Source organism: Lygodium microphyllum, chromosome 5 (assembly GCF_053477565.2).
Source record: "Lygodium microphyllum isolate KBCC chromosome 5, Lygodium_microphyllum_v1.1.10, whole genome shotgun sequence".
Classification (NCBI taxonomy): Eukaryota; Viridiplantae; Streptophyta; class Polypodiopsida; order Schizaeales; family Lygodiaceae; genus Lygodium; species Lygodium microphyllum.
This window is the reverse complement of record NC_141139.1, coordinates 97533540-97553133: the sequence shown is the minus strand read 5'-3', so window position 1 is coordinate 97553133 and position 19594 is coordinate 97533540. Positions and strand designations below refer to the sequence as shown.

General features: G+C 39.2%; 1 protein-coding gene across 1 annotated transcript; it reads right to left on the bottom strand.

Moving 5' to 3' along the window:
* Window positions 1–18800: 18800 nt before the first annotated feature.
* LOC148036176 (ubiquitin carboxyl-terminal hydrolase 23-like) lies at window positions 18801–19391 on the bottom strand. Its single transcript, XM_087678893.1, has one exon. It carries the CDS (start codon window positions 19389–19391, stop codon window positions 18801–18803), a length of 591 nt encoding a protein of 196 aa, XP_087535019.1.
* Window positions 19392–19594: the final 203 nt, after the last annotated feature.

The window sequence follows — 19594 nt, the reverse complement described above, 5'->3', positions numbered from 1 at the left end:
CTATAAAAGAACGTAACTCATGCACATTTTTGGGTATGGGTCAATTTAAAATTGCTTCTATCTTTTTAGGGTCGACTTTAATACCTTCTGATGAAACAATATGTCTTAGATATTCAATTTATGTTTGTAAGAATTCACTCTTTTCTGGATTAGCATATAGTTGATTGTCATTTAACAACTTGAAAACTAAAGACAAATGTTCATAATGCTCATTCTCATTTTTACCGAATACTAATATATCATCAAAGAATACTATGACACAATGCTGATGTTTTAAAAATATGCGATTCATCATACGACTAAATGTGGCTGGTGCATTAGTAAGACCAAAAGGCATAACTAGAAATTCATAGTGTCCAAATTGTGTTCTAAATGCAGTTTTGAATATATCAGATTTATCCAATCTTACTTGATGATAACCAGATTTAAGATCTATCTTACTGAATATGGAAAATCCTTGTAATTTATCCATAAGATCATCTACCCTAGGAATTGGATATCTATTCTTAATAGTAATTTTATTTAGGGTACAATAATCATTGCACATATGATAAGTATTAATTTTCTTTTTCACTAATAAAACAGGTGCACAAAATGGATAACAACTAGGTCTAATTAATCCTGTGTTAAGCAATTCTTCTATTTGATTTTGAATTTCTTTTTGTTCAATTGGGTTATGTCTATATGGTGCTTTACATGGTGGTTGTGTTCTAGGAATTAAATCTATTTTGTGATCTTCAGGACGTGAAGCTGGTAGTCTAGGTGGTAAATCAGCAGCAAAACAATCTTGAACTTGGGCAAGAAATTGTGTATGCCTAGGATGCATTTGTTTTTCTTTAGCTTGAAGTTCATTCACCCATATTAAATAAGATTTCTACTTTTACATAATGCACGTTTAGCTTGAGTATGAATTAGCAGTGGAAAATTATTGGAAGTGTGCATACCATGCATTGTCATTTCTTTTCCTTGAAAATAAATTTTAATTGAATGCGTAGAATAATCTATATCAGCATTATACTGATGACGCCAAGGCATTCCTAAGATTATGTCACTAGACTGCAAAGGTACAACTAGGAAATTTCTTCGTTCAGTATATTCACCAATTTTAATTTCTAAATTATGCACCTCTTGTGTTCCATTATATTTTGTACCTAGGAATGCATCTTTAATGCGATAATGTGTAGAAACAATTTGTAAATTTAATTCTTTTACTAACTTTGTAGAAATAAAGTCATGTGTGCTACCATCATCATGTAGAATAGTCTTTTCTTTACCATGCACAAAACATTTCATTGTCAACAAAGAATGGGGAGTTGGCATACTTGGCAAAGTATCTGAAGTAGTATCAATGTCATCATCATCTTTTGTAAAATCGGGCATTTCCTCACGTTCTTCTTCTTCGATTGCTCCAAGATAATTGATATAGACAGGTGGCTTTTTCGATTGACAATTGACTGCTAGATGTCCAGGTTGATGTCATTTGTAACAAACTATAGGTTTGGCTTTAGATACATTATTGGTAATGGCAGGAAGTTTAGGAATGTTGGGATTTGGCTGTGGGGATGGCTTAGGGTTTGGATTGGTATTTTATGGCAAAGCAGGTGGTTGTGTCCAAGACTTACGGAATGAAGATGGAAGAAAACGACTTTGATTGAATCTTCAAAAATTTGAATTGAATTGTTTCGAACCATAGTTACCATTAGTTGGAAATTGTTGTGGTCGCTTGTCTCTTCCTTGAATCTTGTCTTCAGTGTCATGGGCTAAGGAAATTGCATCTTCAAGTGTTGTTGGCTTGAACATATTAACATTATTATAGAAATGTCCAAGTAGGCCAGACTAAACTTGCGTTTGTGAGTTGCTTCAGGTACATCTTCGAGCATGCGTAGTTGCAGTAGGGCATTCCAAAAACGTTCAGTGTATTGGTAAATAGGTTCGCGATCTCTTTGCTGTAGAAGATCCCATTGTTTGATGGCTTTTTCATGGAACTGAGGAGGAAGGAAATTTTGCAAAAACTTCTTTTGGAAAGTCTCGCATGTAGTGGGACAATCAACACTCTTACGGACCACAGTCCACCATAAGGATGCTCAATCAACTAAATGGTTAGTGACACATTTAATTTTGTCTTTCTCTGCATATGTTTATTCATGGAAGTAATCATCAAATTGACTGATAAAAGCAAGTACAATCTTTCCATCTTGTGATCCATTGAAAGTACTAAATTTGAAGTTTCTTTTACTTATCTTCATTTCTTTGCAAATGGATTGGGCTTCAAGTGTCGCATCGATGGTACGTCGTATAAGATCTTCGGGTTGCGGTCCATCTTGGTTGGTGGTAGATCGTTGCAAATTGGCCAATTGAACTTGCAAAGCTTGTCGGGCTCTTCGTTCTTCTTCGAGCTCCATCATAATCAAATCCAACTTTTGCTCCATCGTTGGTTCGGGTAAAACTCCTTCAGCCATAAAATCATCCATGTTTTGTTTGGTCATCCTATAATTTTATTTGGCTTTTATGGTCTTTGTCCTTTGCGATTGCGGTATTCGTTGTCACAACCGTCTGTGTAGAAACTGCGTATAATCTGCGTATGACCTTCTACGTTTGCTAAAACTGGTTCAGCAAGTCTACAGGTGTGAACAGGGTCTTCTCGAAGCTTCAAAACCAATTCAGTTTACACACAGTGTGAATGGCTGCTATAAGAGTTGTTGGAGATGACTTGATTGACTCTAGGAACTTGTAGAACTTAGAGAACATATGACTTAAAGCTTAGGTGACTAAGCTTAATGAAACTGGGCTGTCATCAATTTCATTTTTTAGGAGAGAGGGCAATTTTTTATGCCGCCGATTCTGGCGTCAGCATGCCACGATAGCAAATCATGAATTTCAAAGCCTTAAGCTTTCTAATAAGCTTATTAATCTTTAAGCTAAAGCTTTGAAGCTTTGAGCTATGGAGTTTAAGCTTTTCTTATCTGTATGAAGACGACTTGATGAAGGGGATATCCACGTGGTCCTCTGCCTCCACAGGCTGGTCCTTCGCGATCAGAGGGTGCAGATGGGGGTTCTTGACCATTAGGAACATGCTGGTATCGACCGTTTGCAACGAAACTCACTGTAGAGCTCGATCGTTCCAAGAGGTCCGCCTTCGCGCAAGATGGTAAGCGATTGGAAGCTCTCAATCTCAGCCTGGCTCTGATACTACTAGTGCACAGATCAGTCGCTGTATGCGCGCGTAGTGAGCGTCAGAAGGTCCCCAAGAACAAAAGAATTTTTGCACACAAATCAATGTAGAAAGCTTACACGACATGAACAAGAGACCAATTGGGTGCAATCTCCCCCCATGCCTTGTGTGAGCGCTCCACAAAGCATGTATTTAATATATTATTCATCTTCAAGCTCAAATAATAGCCCAAATTACAAAATAGCACGCTTTAGCTTTTGAGTTTGCTTTTGTGCCAATAAAGAATTAAAGCTAATGGGTGCCCAAAAAGTCAAGCGGTACCCAAATACAATGTCAAATACAATGTCAAATACAAATATTTAAATCGTACGCCCATGCACATACAAAATTAACAAATAAATATCAAGCGCTTTGATAAATAAGTGCGACAAAATATAGGTGCCATGCCTAAGATACGCGCCCATCAAAATATTGAGGATAATTTGAATACATGCTATCCTCCAATGCTTTCCACTACTGCCGCTGCTTGCTCTACACATCAATTGAAGCATTCACAATTGTTAGAAAAATAATACAATTAAACCGACAAAAGTGAATACCTAGCAGTCTTCAGGTACATATATAAATTGGTTAGAAATCAATCCTAACCTTAATTTATCACGAGTGCGCACTCTAAACTCATAAACGTTTATTAATTTAAATATGTTTTTTACGGAATCACCCGCTATGGAATCACCCATGTACACATAAAATTAAAAAAACGCTTGAAAAGGATAGACGTCCCCATCGACTTCTCGCACAAAGAATCCACTTTGTGTATGAGCTCCGGTAATAAAATCTTACGGAATCCACTGTAAAACCTCACAGAATCCACCGTGGAATATGCCTCCTGGCATCAGTGTGTGCATGTATGCATACACATGCACGCATGTGTTTGTTATGTTTCTATTTTACACCTAAATTGGAAAAGCTTATCCCCTTCTAGTCTCGAGTACCCAAAACAAAAACCGTTAGATGCTTTTTTGTATACGACTTATGTGAATCACATGGAAATTGAAAGAGTGCAGAGTATATGATAAAAGCATGTGTAGGAAGAATGTTAGTATTTGCATTTACTTTTTGGTTAGTCTTCTCAATCAACACAAGATAGCCATCATATAAATCCCTTATCTAGAGTGTGTTAATTAGTTTTGAAACTCAAAGAGCTCTACAAAGGTGATAATTTCATGTAGAAAGCAAGGAGATGCTAACCACTTAAGAATAGGATAATGCTCATTCTATAGTTGGGCTATGTAGATTGGCTTGTGTGGACATTAATACTACAAAATTATCTTCCTTTTCAATCATGTGGGATCTAAAGAATGTAGATTGGCTTGTTGCTCTACCTTGGGGTAAGTCACTCATAAATATGTGAGTATATCATGTGGGTTCAAAAGAAATGGATTTTTTACAAATCATTTTTATACAATTTTTATATACAAAAATGTACTATATAAAGAAATCATTTATAGGTTGAATTAAAAAAGGTTGTGTTTTATTTTGAAAATTTTTACAGATAAGGGTGCTTTTGAATAGCCTTAAATGCACGTGATGGTAAACACTTGGATCTCCTCCCTTATCTTCTTTCTAAAGCATGTGGGATGGAAAGCAACATTCATTAAAATCCAAGGTTTGGAGATGAGGGAAGCTTATGAAATTGAAAACATAGAATTAGTTTAGTTTGTGTAAATCGAATAAGAAACTTGCAAATTTTCAGATATATAGACTGTCACTTGATGCCAATATAAAAGAACTCGACGCCGCTCTGTCAAGTTGAACGTTTTTTCATGGCCGCAGGCACAATCACCGTCGATTTGCAATTCTTGATTGAGCGAGTGAGTCTAGCCTGACATTTTATATCCATGAGTCAAAGGCGCCTATTGATCGAAATGGCGGGCCACGTGGCTCGATCTTACTAGGCCATGTCTCCCGTGCGGCGAGTGTAGTCCAGCGCTCCTGGGATCTTTCCTGACATTATGCCTAGTGGAAAATCCAACAAGCAAACCTACTCGGTGCTCCTCAACACTATCTCCCACGGGGTCTTTAAGACCTCGGGGATTTGGGATCAACGGCTGTCATTGACCCATCCTTGGGCGAGTAAATCCATCCTAAATTCGTGAGGTCTTAAAGACCCCATGGGCGAGTAAACCCATCCTTGGGCGAGTAAACCCATCCTAAATTCGTGACCCCGCTCACAAATTTAAACCCGTCCAGTTGGAATAGTGCCCGTCGATGGGACAAGGGAGATGTGTGTGCGCATGCAAAACTAGAGATGCCTTAACTCCTTATAATTGGGAGGGGCCCAGAGAATGTGGCCCCGCCAACGAACAGGGTGCAGATGACACATGTGCGCATGCGAAGTTGCAGATGCCGCCTTTGTTTCTCACGAATGGGAAGTTTCTCTTGCACTATTGTTCATTCCGTTCTCTCTCTCGCTCTCTCTCACGATCCACAAACATAATAGCATGTGCCATTGATACGGACCCTGTGACACAGTTGCTCTCCCACAGGTTCAAGGACGCCATAAATGCACTCGTCCTGGGGCTAGACAGCCAGCCCATCCCTCAGCATTGTTGGGCATCCGCATCTGCGTCACACACAGCTGCAGCAAACAACAGGTTCAAGGACGCCATAAATACTAGACAACCAGCCCATCCCTCAGCACTCTTCGGCGTCTTCATCTGCGTCACACACGGCTACAACATCACAGGAGGCACGGGTGTCGAGCACCTCTCTCCCGATTTGCCGTCACAGGAGGGCCCCCTGTCACAGGAGGCTGCAACATCCCCGATTTTCCGTCCACCAAGGAGTTGCGAGCTATGAATCAGGAGGTTGCAGCAACAAGTACATTGATTCGCGACAACAAGTACATTGATTGGGTTTCCATGATAAATTCTTACTCCATTCCTTTCAAAGAAAATTTTGTCTTGGTCATTTTTGTTTAAAATGTTGTTGATATGCTTTTACCCCACATAAAAAATGACATATGATCAATTATATCACATATTTCATGGCACATACAAAATAGAGAATGCTTAGTGTGAGCATTAGATTCAAATGTCATCAAAGTAGGCCCTTAATATTTCATGGAAACAGAACAAAAAATTTTCAAAAGAAAAGATTTTACATAATGTTCACATAAAAAGTTACTTGCCATAGTTTGGCACAACAAACTATAATAACCTATCTTTCTATATGTTCTTTACACTATATTTTTCTTTATAACAAATTCTTTTGAGGCATGTATTAGAAAAAAAAAGGAGGTAGTTTGAAAATAGTTTGAAGCATTTGTTATCTTTTCAGATTCAGTGTTGACATAAATATTGGTCGAGACTAAAGCCTTGAAGTTGCACTGTTATAGTGGTGATAGCTAGAAGGACCTAACAAAGAAAAAGAGAGGTTTACGAAAGAAACCCTAAAAAGGATATAGTGGCCATTGTCCTTGGGAATTGTGTACCCTTTTGAAATAAAAACTTAGATTATTTTTTCAATATTCAATGTCAATTCGATAAAGTGCATAAGAATTTTTGAATAGAAACCTTTTTTTTTCATTCAAGGTCACTCTAAAGGACATTTTTAGTCCTTGACATCTTCTCTTCTAAATAGAGCTTTGAGAAGGAGAGTTTCAATCTTTGTTTCAAGGCCATTTGATGCACAAAATCTTTGATGCACGGTTGACAAGGATTCCAATTCTTTGAGGATCTTTGTTATCACTTAGATAAATGTCTGTTGTTGATATGCTTCTCTCAAACTTTGATTTTTGATAGTTTTGTTGCCAAAAAGATAATTCTACACTATGTTTTTAATCCATAGCATTGTTGTAGGGCCCTAGAATGGTCTTGATTCTTGATTATGCCACATGAGTCTTATGAAATTGTGTCTTACGAAACATGTCTCATGAAGTAAGAAAGCACACTATTTTTTATGTTTCCAACTACATGACTTGTAGAGGACAAATGAGTGACATTTAGGATCATTCTTGGGTATGCTATTGTCATCCCTTCATAACAATCGATCTTGTCCTCCATTCCAAATATATTACATTGTTGTTGTGATTGTAATTTTTAAAGCTCTTTCTATTGCTATGGTTTGTTGCACTCTCATGGTAATGGAATGATGATACATAAGAGATGTTTATTGTAAGATTAATAACAAGGGCTATGGAGTCTAGGTGTACGTGACTAACCATTGCTTGAATAATTTTGTTGTTGTCAAGATGTGCCTGCAACACTAGAGGAGTTATCTATGCAAAAACCACTTATAATAACAAATGTAGCTCTTCGAAAGATGCTGGACAAAGATGATGATGCTAATTACATGTCTATATGAAAATTAATGGACATCATAATGGAGGTGGACTCATTGTTTAGTGAAATTATTCAATGCAAAAATAATCTAGATATGGCTTAATTAGATAGATTAGAGTTGACCATGCCTACTATAGTTGGGTACATGCATATCTATGGCATGATAACCATGCCTGCTAAGGATATGATTAGATAGGTGATAGAGTCTCTAGTTAGCCATTGATGTGCCTACGATTTGGGTTTCTCTAGCCAATTGGATTGCTAGTAAGATCACTAAGATAGTATTGAATAAAAACCGCTACATATTAGAGTGGTCATGTCCTTGTTGTCATGTACTTGGGTTTCTCTAGCCAATCGGATTGCTAGTAAGATCACTAAGATAGTATTGAATAATAAACGCTACATATTATGAATTACTCATTTCTTGTTGTCATGTACTTGTCATGATGGATTACTTTATGGATTCTGTTATGTTACATGGTTTATGTCATGGTTATGAGTAGTTATGAACTACAGGTGTGAACATGTGAACAAGAGACTCTTTAGCACTTTCCAATTGGTGCATACAAGCATCCATCTGTGCCGTTGTGTAGGATGGAATCCCATCCTCGATCCTCTGAAGGAGCCCTCTAAAGTCTGCGATGGAGGAAACGAGATCCCCTTCCTACACACGACCATCGGAACCTGGTCTCTTCAATCCTGGGATTTCGTCGCCACCTGGTCTTTCCTTTATGTCATCAAAGGCATGCGCACTATCGATGATGGGGAGAACCTCATGAAGGTGAGGAAAATAGCTCTTCAAGATGAGCCTCAAACCATGAAGATGTTTACAGTCAGTTGACCAATCAGGGCAATCACAGTAGTCTGATTGTACACTTACATGATACCATTTTGCATGTTGGGTTGTGCTCGTTATTTTAAGCAACATGGTCCCCTCGTTAATGACTTGAAGAGAGGAGGGATCTTGCTCATACCGTTGAAGAATCTTCTCCCCTGCTGCCAATCTAGCCATATGACTCTTGCTTGACCCATAGACTTTGAAGCGCTCAGAATTAGCTCGCATAAAAAACATGTATAAGACAACAATGCATTTCAAGGAAAGGTCAAATGTGAAAATGGAAAGGAAATTGACCATATTACCTATCTCTTGCTTTTTCTTGAAAAACTCCAGAGCCGATCCACCCATTCTAGACCCCGATGACGAGTCACCAACAAGGGCGTGCAGCAGATCCAAAATGGACATGTTGATCCTAGCATCAAGTAGAGTGTACTTGATATATTGCCAAAGTCTCTCAATGAGGTTGATTGTGTCGACATTGCCATGTGGAAACATGCGACCAAACTTGGGCCATCTTGCACGCCAAATACAATCTTTCCCACACCATCCATTGGTAACGTATTGGACCACATTTGGATGAGCGGAATAATGATGAAGCAATTTCTCAAACATATCATCAAACTGCGACTCTGTAGGGCAATGCATAAGATTGGACAAAGAGGCATACACATGATCGCGCTTATCTATAGGGACCTTGATTCACGGAAGAACATGTGAAGTACTCACTGTCAAGCTCATGGAATTCACAAAAAGGTAATGCTTAAAAGTAAAATGATATTGAAAAGGTGTACCTGTGGCAAGAGATTTTCAACCCATGCTTTCTTTGTGTGGAACCAGCATAGAATAATATGGCATGCACGTTGACGTTTGTTGCCACAAAGGTAGTCAGTGGTCCAACAATGAGGGTCTTCCAGAACAACCTTGGAGAGCGCCTCCAGCTCTGGCCAGGACTTATCAATCACCAGGCAACAGGGCGAATATCTCCCATCCTAGAGAGGACTAGTCTCATGGTGATTTGCAAAGCCATAATCTCTTGGTTTGACCCATTGTCACTAGTGCATAGCATAAACCAAATAGGGATACCCACCCCATGTTGGTTTGGTAAAACCGCCGCATAAAGCGGAAGACCAAACACATTGGTCTTGAATGTGCTATCGATTGCCCAAGCATTTTTCTTTGAGAACCTCTTACTCATTTGCAACATCCATTCATCTTAGACTATCAGTACGAATGATTTGTCCTTGTCCTCTATGGCATGAGGATTGTATGGTTGGCAATAGAGTACCTAAAAGACCATGTAGATGATACTATCAAATAGATGTACTAATTTTTGCAGCTTATAAACATTAATGAGAATATGACAAATAACTTGTTTTGATCTCATAGACGGAGAGCCTCCAAATACATTGCCGTCCAATCATCCTTCGAAAGTTTGCCTGCAGTAGGACGACATGGAAAAAATTTGACGCTCAAAAGCAACCTAATATCATAGAGCAATGGCTTAGAAGGTAACATACCTTTAGTTCGCATTTGGTATGATAGTGTTTGCACCTCCTTTTGTATCATGAAGAACCTATAAATGACACGATCCAATGGAGATGCATTTTTCAAATGAAACCACTCCTTGGTTAGGCTCATCTTCGTGACGTGGCGACATGTCCCAACGTCAAACAGGTCATCCTTGCAGCAATCAATCACAGCTGGATGCACCGGCAAGTGATACAAGTCAGCACAAGATCTAGGTACATGACCCTCATGTGGTCCATGGACCCGTATAGTGACATCATGGAGATCGTCTTTGTACCCGATCTGCACCTTAAAAGGGCAACCACATTTCTTCGAGGTTCACAACCTATGGATTTGGAAGCCCTTTTGAGTTGCTCTACCACTGCAATGACATGCATATTCCACTATTGTCTTCCCTAAACCATGCTTTTTGGTCGAGCGAACCTTGCCCAACCTAACATTGTGTTCAAGCATGATTTCTTGAAGCCTCCGATCAACAAGAGATCTATCTATAGTAAGATCCAAGATGGGTGCTCTTCTTTCCAGAACCTTTCCATGAAATAGAAATGGGCCTTTATAACCAGGGGGCCTTGTGAACACCTTGCAAGTACACCCACCGATGAGATCTCTCACATACGCAAGAGGAATGCCATGCCTTCTCAAGTTAGTACACCACGTGGATTTGATGGAATCAATTGTGACATTGATACCCTCGTGAGTAGCTATAACCTTGTTCATGTGATTTTCAAGGAATATGCTCTCCCACTCCTCTAAACATGCAATGCGCAATGATGGTTCTGATTTCAAGGCCAATGTAATGTGTCCATTGTCATTTCTACCAATGCAAAGACCTTCTTTGATTCTTCTCCACTTCTTCAAGTCGAGCAACTCCCTCCTATGGAGTTGCTTGAGCACCTCCAATGTGATGGCCTTCTGTCCGCTCAAATCAGTGACCATCAAGCCGTAAGTCTCTCTATTGAAAGAGAAGTACTTCGATGAGGTATAGGTAGCTGGGCTTGGTGCATTGATAGTGATTTTTGTGGTGCCAAATCATTGTCTCCACTTAAGAAATCAAGCATCTCAACCTCATCACTTGATGATCCATCTAATGTCTCTTCATCAGTGTCGAGATCATCGATCTCAATGTCACTTTCCATAATCCATGCGTGTTGACTACATACGTATATATCACCAAAACATCATTCCAATGTCACAATACATCTAATGCAAATATGAGAGGAAGAAAGAGAGAGAGATATGCACCTTGTACTGGAAGCCATGAGCAAGAAATCGCAATATGAACCTTAAACCTTTGTTCCAATGATCTTGTGAGCTTATATGCGCTTGCAATATGGGCCTCAAACCTCCGTTCACAACATCACATGAATGCGCCCTGTGTGCAGGATTTTCCTGTGGGTAATACCGAGAGCTTTTTGGCTTTTGGTTCCAGGTCGACACAATTTAACTCCAAGACATTGTTTATTTTAATGGCTGGGTTTACTATTATGTTTGGGTTTACTTGTGTTCTACGATTCAAAAACTTGTATTAGAGATAGTGGGCCCCACAGAATCTATTTTTTTCTTACTGCCAGCCCATGCAATCAATTTCAACGGCTGCGTTGCATTTATAAACCTGGGATGGGTTTACTTTTGTATGTGGCAGTAAACATCCCCGAATTTCGAGACGTCGTTCCTTCGTCAACTCCCAATGTCCAGTTGGTTGGGTTTCCATTTGCTGGTTGGGTTTTTAAATGTGGTTGGGTTTATTTTTGCATAAAGTAGCGGCTCGGATGCCTGCCTTTTTTCGGGGTCAACGACAATCGTTGATCCCAACTCCCCGAGGTATTAAAGACCCCGTGGGAGATAGTGCTGAGGCTCGGCTCGGCTCTCTCTCTCTCTCTCTCTCTGTGTCAATCAAACTTTCTCACTCTTGCTTGTTGATTTTTAAGATATGTCATTAGAATGAAGTACCATATAATTGAGTCATATGCGACTTGATAGACTTAATGAGTCATAAAGTTCGAACCATTATATGCTATTGTACTACAAGGGATGAGGAAAATACCATTCAAATTTAAGATGAAAAATATACATAAATTAGTTTTAACTAATTAGGCCCCACCATCGAAGTGCACATTAGTATAAAGCTTGGGTCATAGGACATTGGTAAGACCATTGGAATAAGTGGTGAAAAAAGGATTGACAAATATGTTGATATTATAGCTACCATATTACCAACATACACTTCAACATGCATAGAAAGATAGGTTTGATGAATATACCAGTAGTAGCAGCCATAGAGAAAAAAACTACTAATTTTCCATATACATATTCAAAAAAGTCAAATATATTTCAAAACTAGAAAATTGCTATAACTAGCTTAATTTTTAACTATTACACATATACATGTGATATAAATGTATTCTCAATATTTTGTGCATCTAGTTGGCACACATAGAGCTCACACTTCAGGAAGGGTTCATATTGGATGAGGATTAACTTTGGTCTACCTATCTAAAATATATCAATTATTAAGGTGTCTATGGAGGAATTAAGCTAGACTGTTGATTAGAAGATGCTTGATTGAACTATTTAGCATTACTAGCTCAATATTAGTAAATAGTCAGATCAGAGAACAATGCCTCTAGATGCCTACCAAATGGAGATTGCATACATTTCTCTACTTTCCACTCTCTACTCTCTTTATTGTACTCTTTCTCTTTGTATTATACTCTTAGCTAGTTTGTACTTTATTCTCTCTTTATAGCTACTCTATATAGAGAAGCTAACTAACACAATCTGTTTACTTTCTTTTTCCCTATTTCCATACACTTTATTTCTCTATATTAAGTACTTTGAAATGGAGACTCATACATGTTTGGAAGACCACTCCCTTATAAATTAAAAAAAATACAATATAGCACAAACTAGAGACCTTACACACTTTAGGCTTATGTGTTTAGAAACCATTGAATAGAGTGTGTACAAACATGTTCACAACTAGGCTATAAACACCATTCTACTAGAAATCATAATCACAAATAGAATGTTGATTCAAGATTTGGCGCATTTACTTGAGCCTTTAAAAAAAGCGTTAAAGTCAACATTTATAAAGTTGTTAAAAAAAGCATTCAAAAATGCATTAAACATAGCATTTAATCAGAGCAAAGAAATCCTAGCATCAAACTTTCACAATCCCAATCATGTTTAAAAACAAGTTTAGGATAGAACTGACAGACCCATTTATAAAAACATTAAAAATATCTATTAGAAATATGTTAACTTGACTATTAGAGAAAAATGCAGTGTATGAATAGAAAATTGAGATCTTTCAACAATAAATAATGGAAAACAAGAATAGCAAATGAGCTTTACATAAGCAAAATAAATTGATGCAAACCATAGATTCTTGTGATATTAGAAGTGAGTCAAACCTTTGATCTTTTGAGAAGAGGATTCCCTCTACTTGACAAAAGCTCCCATGCTTTGGATGATATGAGTTCCAACTTATCCTTGCATTGTGTACCTCTCTCTCTCTCTCTCTCTCTCTCTCTCTCTCTCTCTCTCATCATATTTGTTCTTTTTTTATTGTTCCAAAATTTTCTCCCTTTTTGGGGGGGAGGGGGGGTTTTGGAACACTTATGAGTGTGTTAAATTATGTGCTAAATATTGTGAAAAAAATCTCCCTTTTCTAGTATTTTATAAGTTTGTAAATATGAGAGAGAGAGAGAGAGAGAGAGAGAGAGAGAGAGAGAGAGAGAGAGAGAGAGAGAGACCACTGCTACCATTGCCATTGACATCCATGAAGAGGGAGGAGACATGTGCAAAGAAGGAGGAAACTCCTAAAAGAGAAGATGAAAAAGGAGGAAAACACAAAGGGATTCTTCTTCAAGCTTTGAGGTAAGTGTATTCTCTCTTCTCTCTTTGTTTTTCTATTTTCTTTGCTTCTTTCTTTCTTTCTATTTATGAAGAGATGCATAGAGAGAGAGAGAGAGAGAGTAATACAAATTAGACAAAGAAAGAGGGAGATCGAAAAATGAAAAAGAAGAGAAAACAAAGGGAGAGATGGAGAGACAAAAATATATATAGAGAGAGAGGGAAAGAGAAATAAGAAAAACAGAGAGAGAAGCTAGAGAGAGAGGAAGAGAGAAAAAAAAAGAGAAGAAGGGAAAATAGAGAGAGGGAGGGAAAGAGAGAGAGCAGGAAATAAAGAAAAGCAGGAAAAATAGAGAGATGGAAGGATAGAGAAAGAAAGAAAGAAAAGAAAAGAACATACATACATACATACATACATATATATATATTATAGAGAGAGAGAGGGGGGGAAAGGGATATATAGAGAGATAGGGAGAGACCGGAGGGAGGGAGGAAGAGATAGAGTGAGGGAGTTTATTTCCTTAATACATGACCCTAATTTGATCATTTGACTCTCTTGTACCAAAGAATAAAATTTAAAGAAAAAGTATTTCAATTAGTGAGTCACCGAATTATAGTGATAAGACCCTCAGCCAATCTTGATTTTTTACTTTTCTTTTGATTGATCAATCCATGTCTATCATTAAGGGTTTAGATATTTATTTTAGTAATGCATTTCATCTATGTTTCAGAGAGTAAAATGCTCTTACCATGTATATACCCATCAAGAAAAAAGGCAGATGCTGAGGGAGATAGTAAGACAAAAGAGAGGTAACCCTTTCTCACTATTGATGAGATCACAAAGGGGTGCAATCAATTGACTCAGGGGTAACTTTTGCCTCCTCTTGGTGATTCGAAGCCCATATAGGGAGCCCATCCCACAAGTTTCTCCCTCACACATGAACTATGAGTGGAGAAATTAAAGACTTGAAGATTTCAAGCAAAGAGCATTCAAACAAGACGGGCCAAACTATAGGGACTACATGTTGTTTCTAGTTTTTTTGTAATATATATCAAATATCTATTTTTTCCCTCTCTCGGCGGCGCGTTGAGCTAGAAGGGGGGGAGGGAATAGACGAGCCAGCAAGCTCCTCCCTAGAGCTTGCTTGGCTTCACGGGCATGCACAATGACACATAGCAGGGGGAGGATTCCCTCCCCTCCTCTATAAAATTGAGGGAGGGCCGCAGGCTACAGGGAAGGGGAGATAGGACTGAAGACGAAGTTAATTGCTATTGCTGCATGACGCTAAAACGTCCGTCTATCTGCTGTGAGAGAGGGAGTGCCGCCATAACGCCGTGTTGAACCCTGAGCGAGAGAGAGAAGGATAAAGCAAAGCCTATGCTACCCTCGTGCAAGATTGAAGGAGGGAGGGCCGCCTCGTCACCACTCTGGCCGGACGAGGCTGTTGAGCTGCCGCTGCCGCCTTCGTAGCTGTCGGATGGCTGGTTACCCCCCGTGCCATGTGTATGCTGAAGCTCTAAAGCTTCTAAGTGGCCCTAAGCCCCCTTTCCCTTGGAACTACACCCCCCCCCCTCACCCCCCGGTTTTGAAGCTCTAAAGCTTCTAAGAGGCCCTAAGCCCCCTTTCCCTTGGAACCACACCCCCCCCACGGGTTTTTTTTAACCCTTAACCCCTTCTCGTGGAGCCACTAAACCCCAATCTATGTTTAAGCCACCATAGCCCCCACTCCCCTTGGCCTTAAAAAAAAAACACAAATCCTCCCCCGGTGCTTAAATTTATAAGTCCCTTCTTGTGAACCCCGTGTTTCACCCCCCTCATATTTCTTTTAACACACACCCCTAAGCCCCTTTTTAACCCCCGTGTCCCCTTTTTCCTTACACACCCTTTTCCCTCCCCCGTGCTATAAGCCCTTCACCCTTCACCTTTTCCCTTTCACCCCGGGTTTAGATCCCTAAAGCCTTTACTACTGCGTGTCCTAAAACCCCTCTAAAAATCCCCCTTCCTATACCTTTTACTCCCAAGCCCAAAGATCTCCCAAGGCCCCTTCATATGTTTTTTGAAACCACAATCACACACACCATTTTCACCGCGTATAAATCCCTATATGGCCTTTTTTTTAAAGGCTTTGTAAACCTTTCCCTCCCGAAGAAGCTAAGACCTTAAAGGTCTTATTACTCCCTTTTCATGGTCAATCCCTTAACAGCTTCTTGCCTTGAAAGAGAGAAGAAGAGTATCGAAGCGACGGTGGAATTCCGAAAAGGAGGTAAAGCTGCTTTCACATTTGAAGGATTACAATTGTGATGCCGCCTAAGAAAGTCCAAGGAGTAGCTGCGGGAGGGTCATCTCCTGGTATCCATGTGGATATCTCACCCCAAAACCAGGTTTTTCCTTCTTGGTTTTATATCGATTTTAATTCAATCATGCAAGATGAATTGTTAGGGATAAGATATATTTTGTCCTAGTTATTTACAATGAAGGAATTTAGTTTACTTGAACATGCAAAATGGATAAAGTATAAAACATAGTTTTCCTTCAAATAGCATTATGCATTGAAACGAATTACGAGCAAGATTATCTACCCACTATAGTAGTATATTTCGGTTAAATCGTGAAGGTATAAAAAGTGCATCTTGCACCATTAACCCCTATTCTTTTTACAACGAATCATCATAAAAGGTAAAATTCATGAAAGGTTTCTTACGTTGCTTAAACTCTCGGAAGTTATCATAGCTAACTGCATATTTTAGCAAGGAAAAGATTGTTTATTTGGCATGAGATTTGTTTGCAAGGAAAAGGAAGAGTAATTGAATTTACCTAACCTCAAAGAAATAAAGTTTAGGACTGAAAAATCAATTGTCACGTAGATAACAAATCGTGCCGAGGTGATCTCGATATTACCTTCTAAAAGTTAACCGAATTAATATAAACTTAGAAATACCTATGCTGTGAAATATTCATTGGGGATGAATTAAAAATCCAAGAAACTTTTATACCTTAAATACTTGCCCACATTCTCGGATTGTAGAATCAATAAATTGAAAATTTAAAAGAACTAGGGTTTGTCCGTAAGTTTCTTACAAAAAAATAATAAAGTTAGGAAACCCTAGGTCTGACAAACGTCAGCTTAAAGAAACTGAAACGGATTGTTTCATCGCATATTATGATGCAGGACTTGCATAGCAAGTACGAAGTCATATGGTCTTGTGATTGATTCACAAGAAGAAAGGTTAAATACCCTCAACTAGGATGGCGAATCCTTACGCAAGTTATCTTGCAAAAGGATGTATTCTTTGATATCCTTCTAAGTAAGGAAGGTTAAAAACCGGAAATTAAAGTAACCAATGAACTTTAGGGTTGACCAAGTTGGGTTAATAGGGTATGCCCTAACCCAGAATATAAAGGATCTTGCCAAGTTGTAAGGTACCTCGGATTGAGTGCCTGATGCATTCAAAAGGAAAGATTCCTTCCTTTGTAGTTTGCCAACAACAAGATCAATTAATGGAAATGTTTGTGCTTGCTAGAGATTTTAGAGCACTGTTTGATTTATGAATTACAAATTAAATGAATATCTATACTTCAGGTTGAAGGCCTCAAGGGAGAGGCAGCTTCAGTTACCCTCGACTGCCTGCCTGACCCTAACCAAAGGGGTTGCAATTGTAAATTCTGTCATGACAACCAATACATATGATCATTTTTTCCTATCAACTTGGAGCATACAACAGACATAAGCGAGGCTGTCGTCCACTCCATGGCCGTTGGTAGTTCCACATTATGCACTTTCAGCCAATGTTGAATGCTGGCATATCAATTTAATACCCTGGCCTGGCCTCTCTGCAACACTAACAATGAATAGCGCAACGCATGAGGAACATTCCCCAGATCAGAGAAATTTCATTCCCTTTTCTGTTGCACCTGTATCTTCCTTTCCATCAATAAATTCCGGATGAAGTGAGAGAATAGATTCGTAATTTTTCAGGCGCGAATCAGTGGTAAGAACTCGGTATGCAAGAATGTGCCGATCATCATCCAGTAATTCCAACACCTCGGTGCTTTTTGACCATACGTCACGTAGCTCTCTGGTCATACCTTCCCGGATCTTCCCATGAGTCCCAACCTGCTGAGCTTCATCCTGACATTAGTCCTTTTTAGCATCTGTAGCACTGTCACTCTCGCTTCCATCGATTCCTTGAGGAGAGAGAAAATAGATGTGTTTCCCCTTAACAGAAGAACGAGGCACTCTTGCTTCCATCGATTCCTTGAGGAGAGAGAAAATAGATGCGTTTTTCCCTTAACAGAAGAACGAGGCACACTGCAAGGGAGGTCTCTGTGATTGCCACAAAACAGGGACTAATCATCCTTCAAAGACTAATTATCCTTTAAAACACCACCGTGACAGATGCTCCTTCCTAGAGAGTTGGTTGTGGGTCTTCCTCCACATATGCGTTTCGTTTTTTTTCCCTCCATTGCTCCTCTTTACAATGACGGAGAAAAAAAAACTTACATTAGCCACCATTTGTTGATTCTGTCACACTGCTATTTAAAAGGAATGAACACGATCCCCATGTATCAGCTTGAAGATACACTCCCAGGTAACAAAGGTGATCGGCAATGCTGTTTCCAGAAATAGATCTGCTATAAGTGGGATCTTCCCCCCAGAGCCATCACAAACACGAGTCTGTAAAAATAAGTGGTAACTGGATAGAAAAGCCACCCTTGCCGAATTTCCCTGCGCCCCCCCAGAGAAAGCTTCCCTTCCAATCGACTAATAAAGCAGCCCCAAATTAGCTCTCTCTGAAAATAGCCAACTAATGACTGTGTCACGTAAGTAAAAGAGAATGTAGGCCTTCTGTTCAAGGACAGTTTTCTCACTTACTTGAGAACATGACACAAGCCCCTGGCTATTCGAACAAAACAGTAATAGTGTCCAGAGTAGTACCAAACTGAATCTTCTTGTCTACCTTTCCCCCCCCCCCCCCCCCCCCGTAACCTCCCAAGCTGCCAAAGCTCTTGAGTTGTATGGTCAGAACATGAGGTGACAAAAACTGTGAACCGCTTCAAAGCTTAGACTTTTGTGTTGCATTTTTCACATTGATACTTGTTGTCTCCATCCAAAATCTCAACAGCTGTGAAATATGCTAAAGCTTTCTGTAAAGATTCTGCTCTGGAAACCTCAAGACTTAAGTCCAAGAAGGGATCATAAGTATTTGAACAATGTGAGCACTTAGTGCACTTCACCTGGCTTCTAAGACGTCCACCAAATAGTTGTTGGATGAGGCTTTCCTGAAAAGATTTAGAACCACCACCAAGGTTCTTGATAGGGCAGCATTTGTGCAATGCCTCAATCAAATTCCTCATATATTCATGAGCATCCTCTTGACGCCACATTCGAAATGACTGTGAAATGCACTGCAGATTCTTGACAAGGTAAGTTGGAGAGAAGCTACTCCCTGAAGCAGCCAATGCCTTCTTTACATGAATTTCTAATGCATACATAGCAAAAAGTCCTGATGTACTTTTATGTAGACCACTCTGAAGATATGCCACAAGAGGTACTGTATATGTTAAGCATTGCAGCACAGAGTTGCGAAAGCATGTATTGCCAAAATTTGTCAGACCTGCCCCGATTTTCGGCACACCAGATTTTGCATACATGTCAACCAGAGCATTATTGATTAATTCCTCTTGCTCCAAACCCTCTTCCACATAGAACAAAAGTATAAACACAACAACTAAATATGTACAAAGTATCAAATCCCACACACAACTTTTGGGTGGATTTCACACCTCGAATGCGCAGCAATACGACAGCGCTCTAACATTGATCATGATGTCAAGTTCAACAAGAACTATGCAAC

What these genes read in the sequence shown, in the direction of transcription:
- LOC148036176 (XM_087678893.1), bottom strand. Translation starts at nt 19,391, where the DNA reads ATGTATGCAAAATCTGGTGTGCCGAAAATCGGGGCAGGTCTGACAAAT.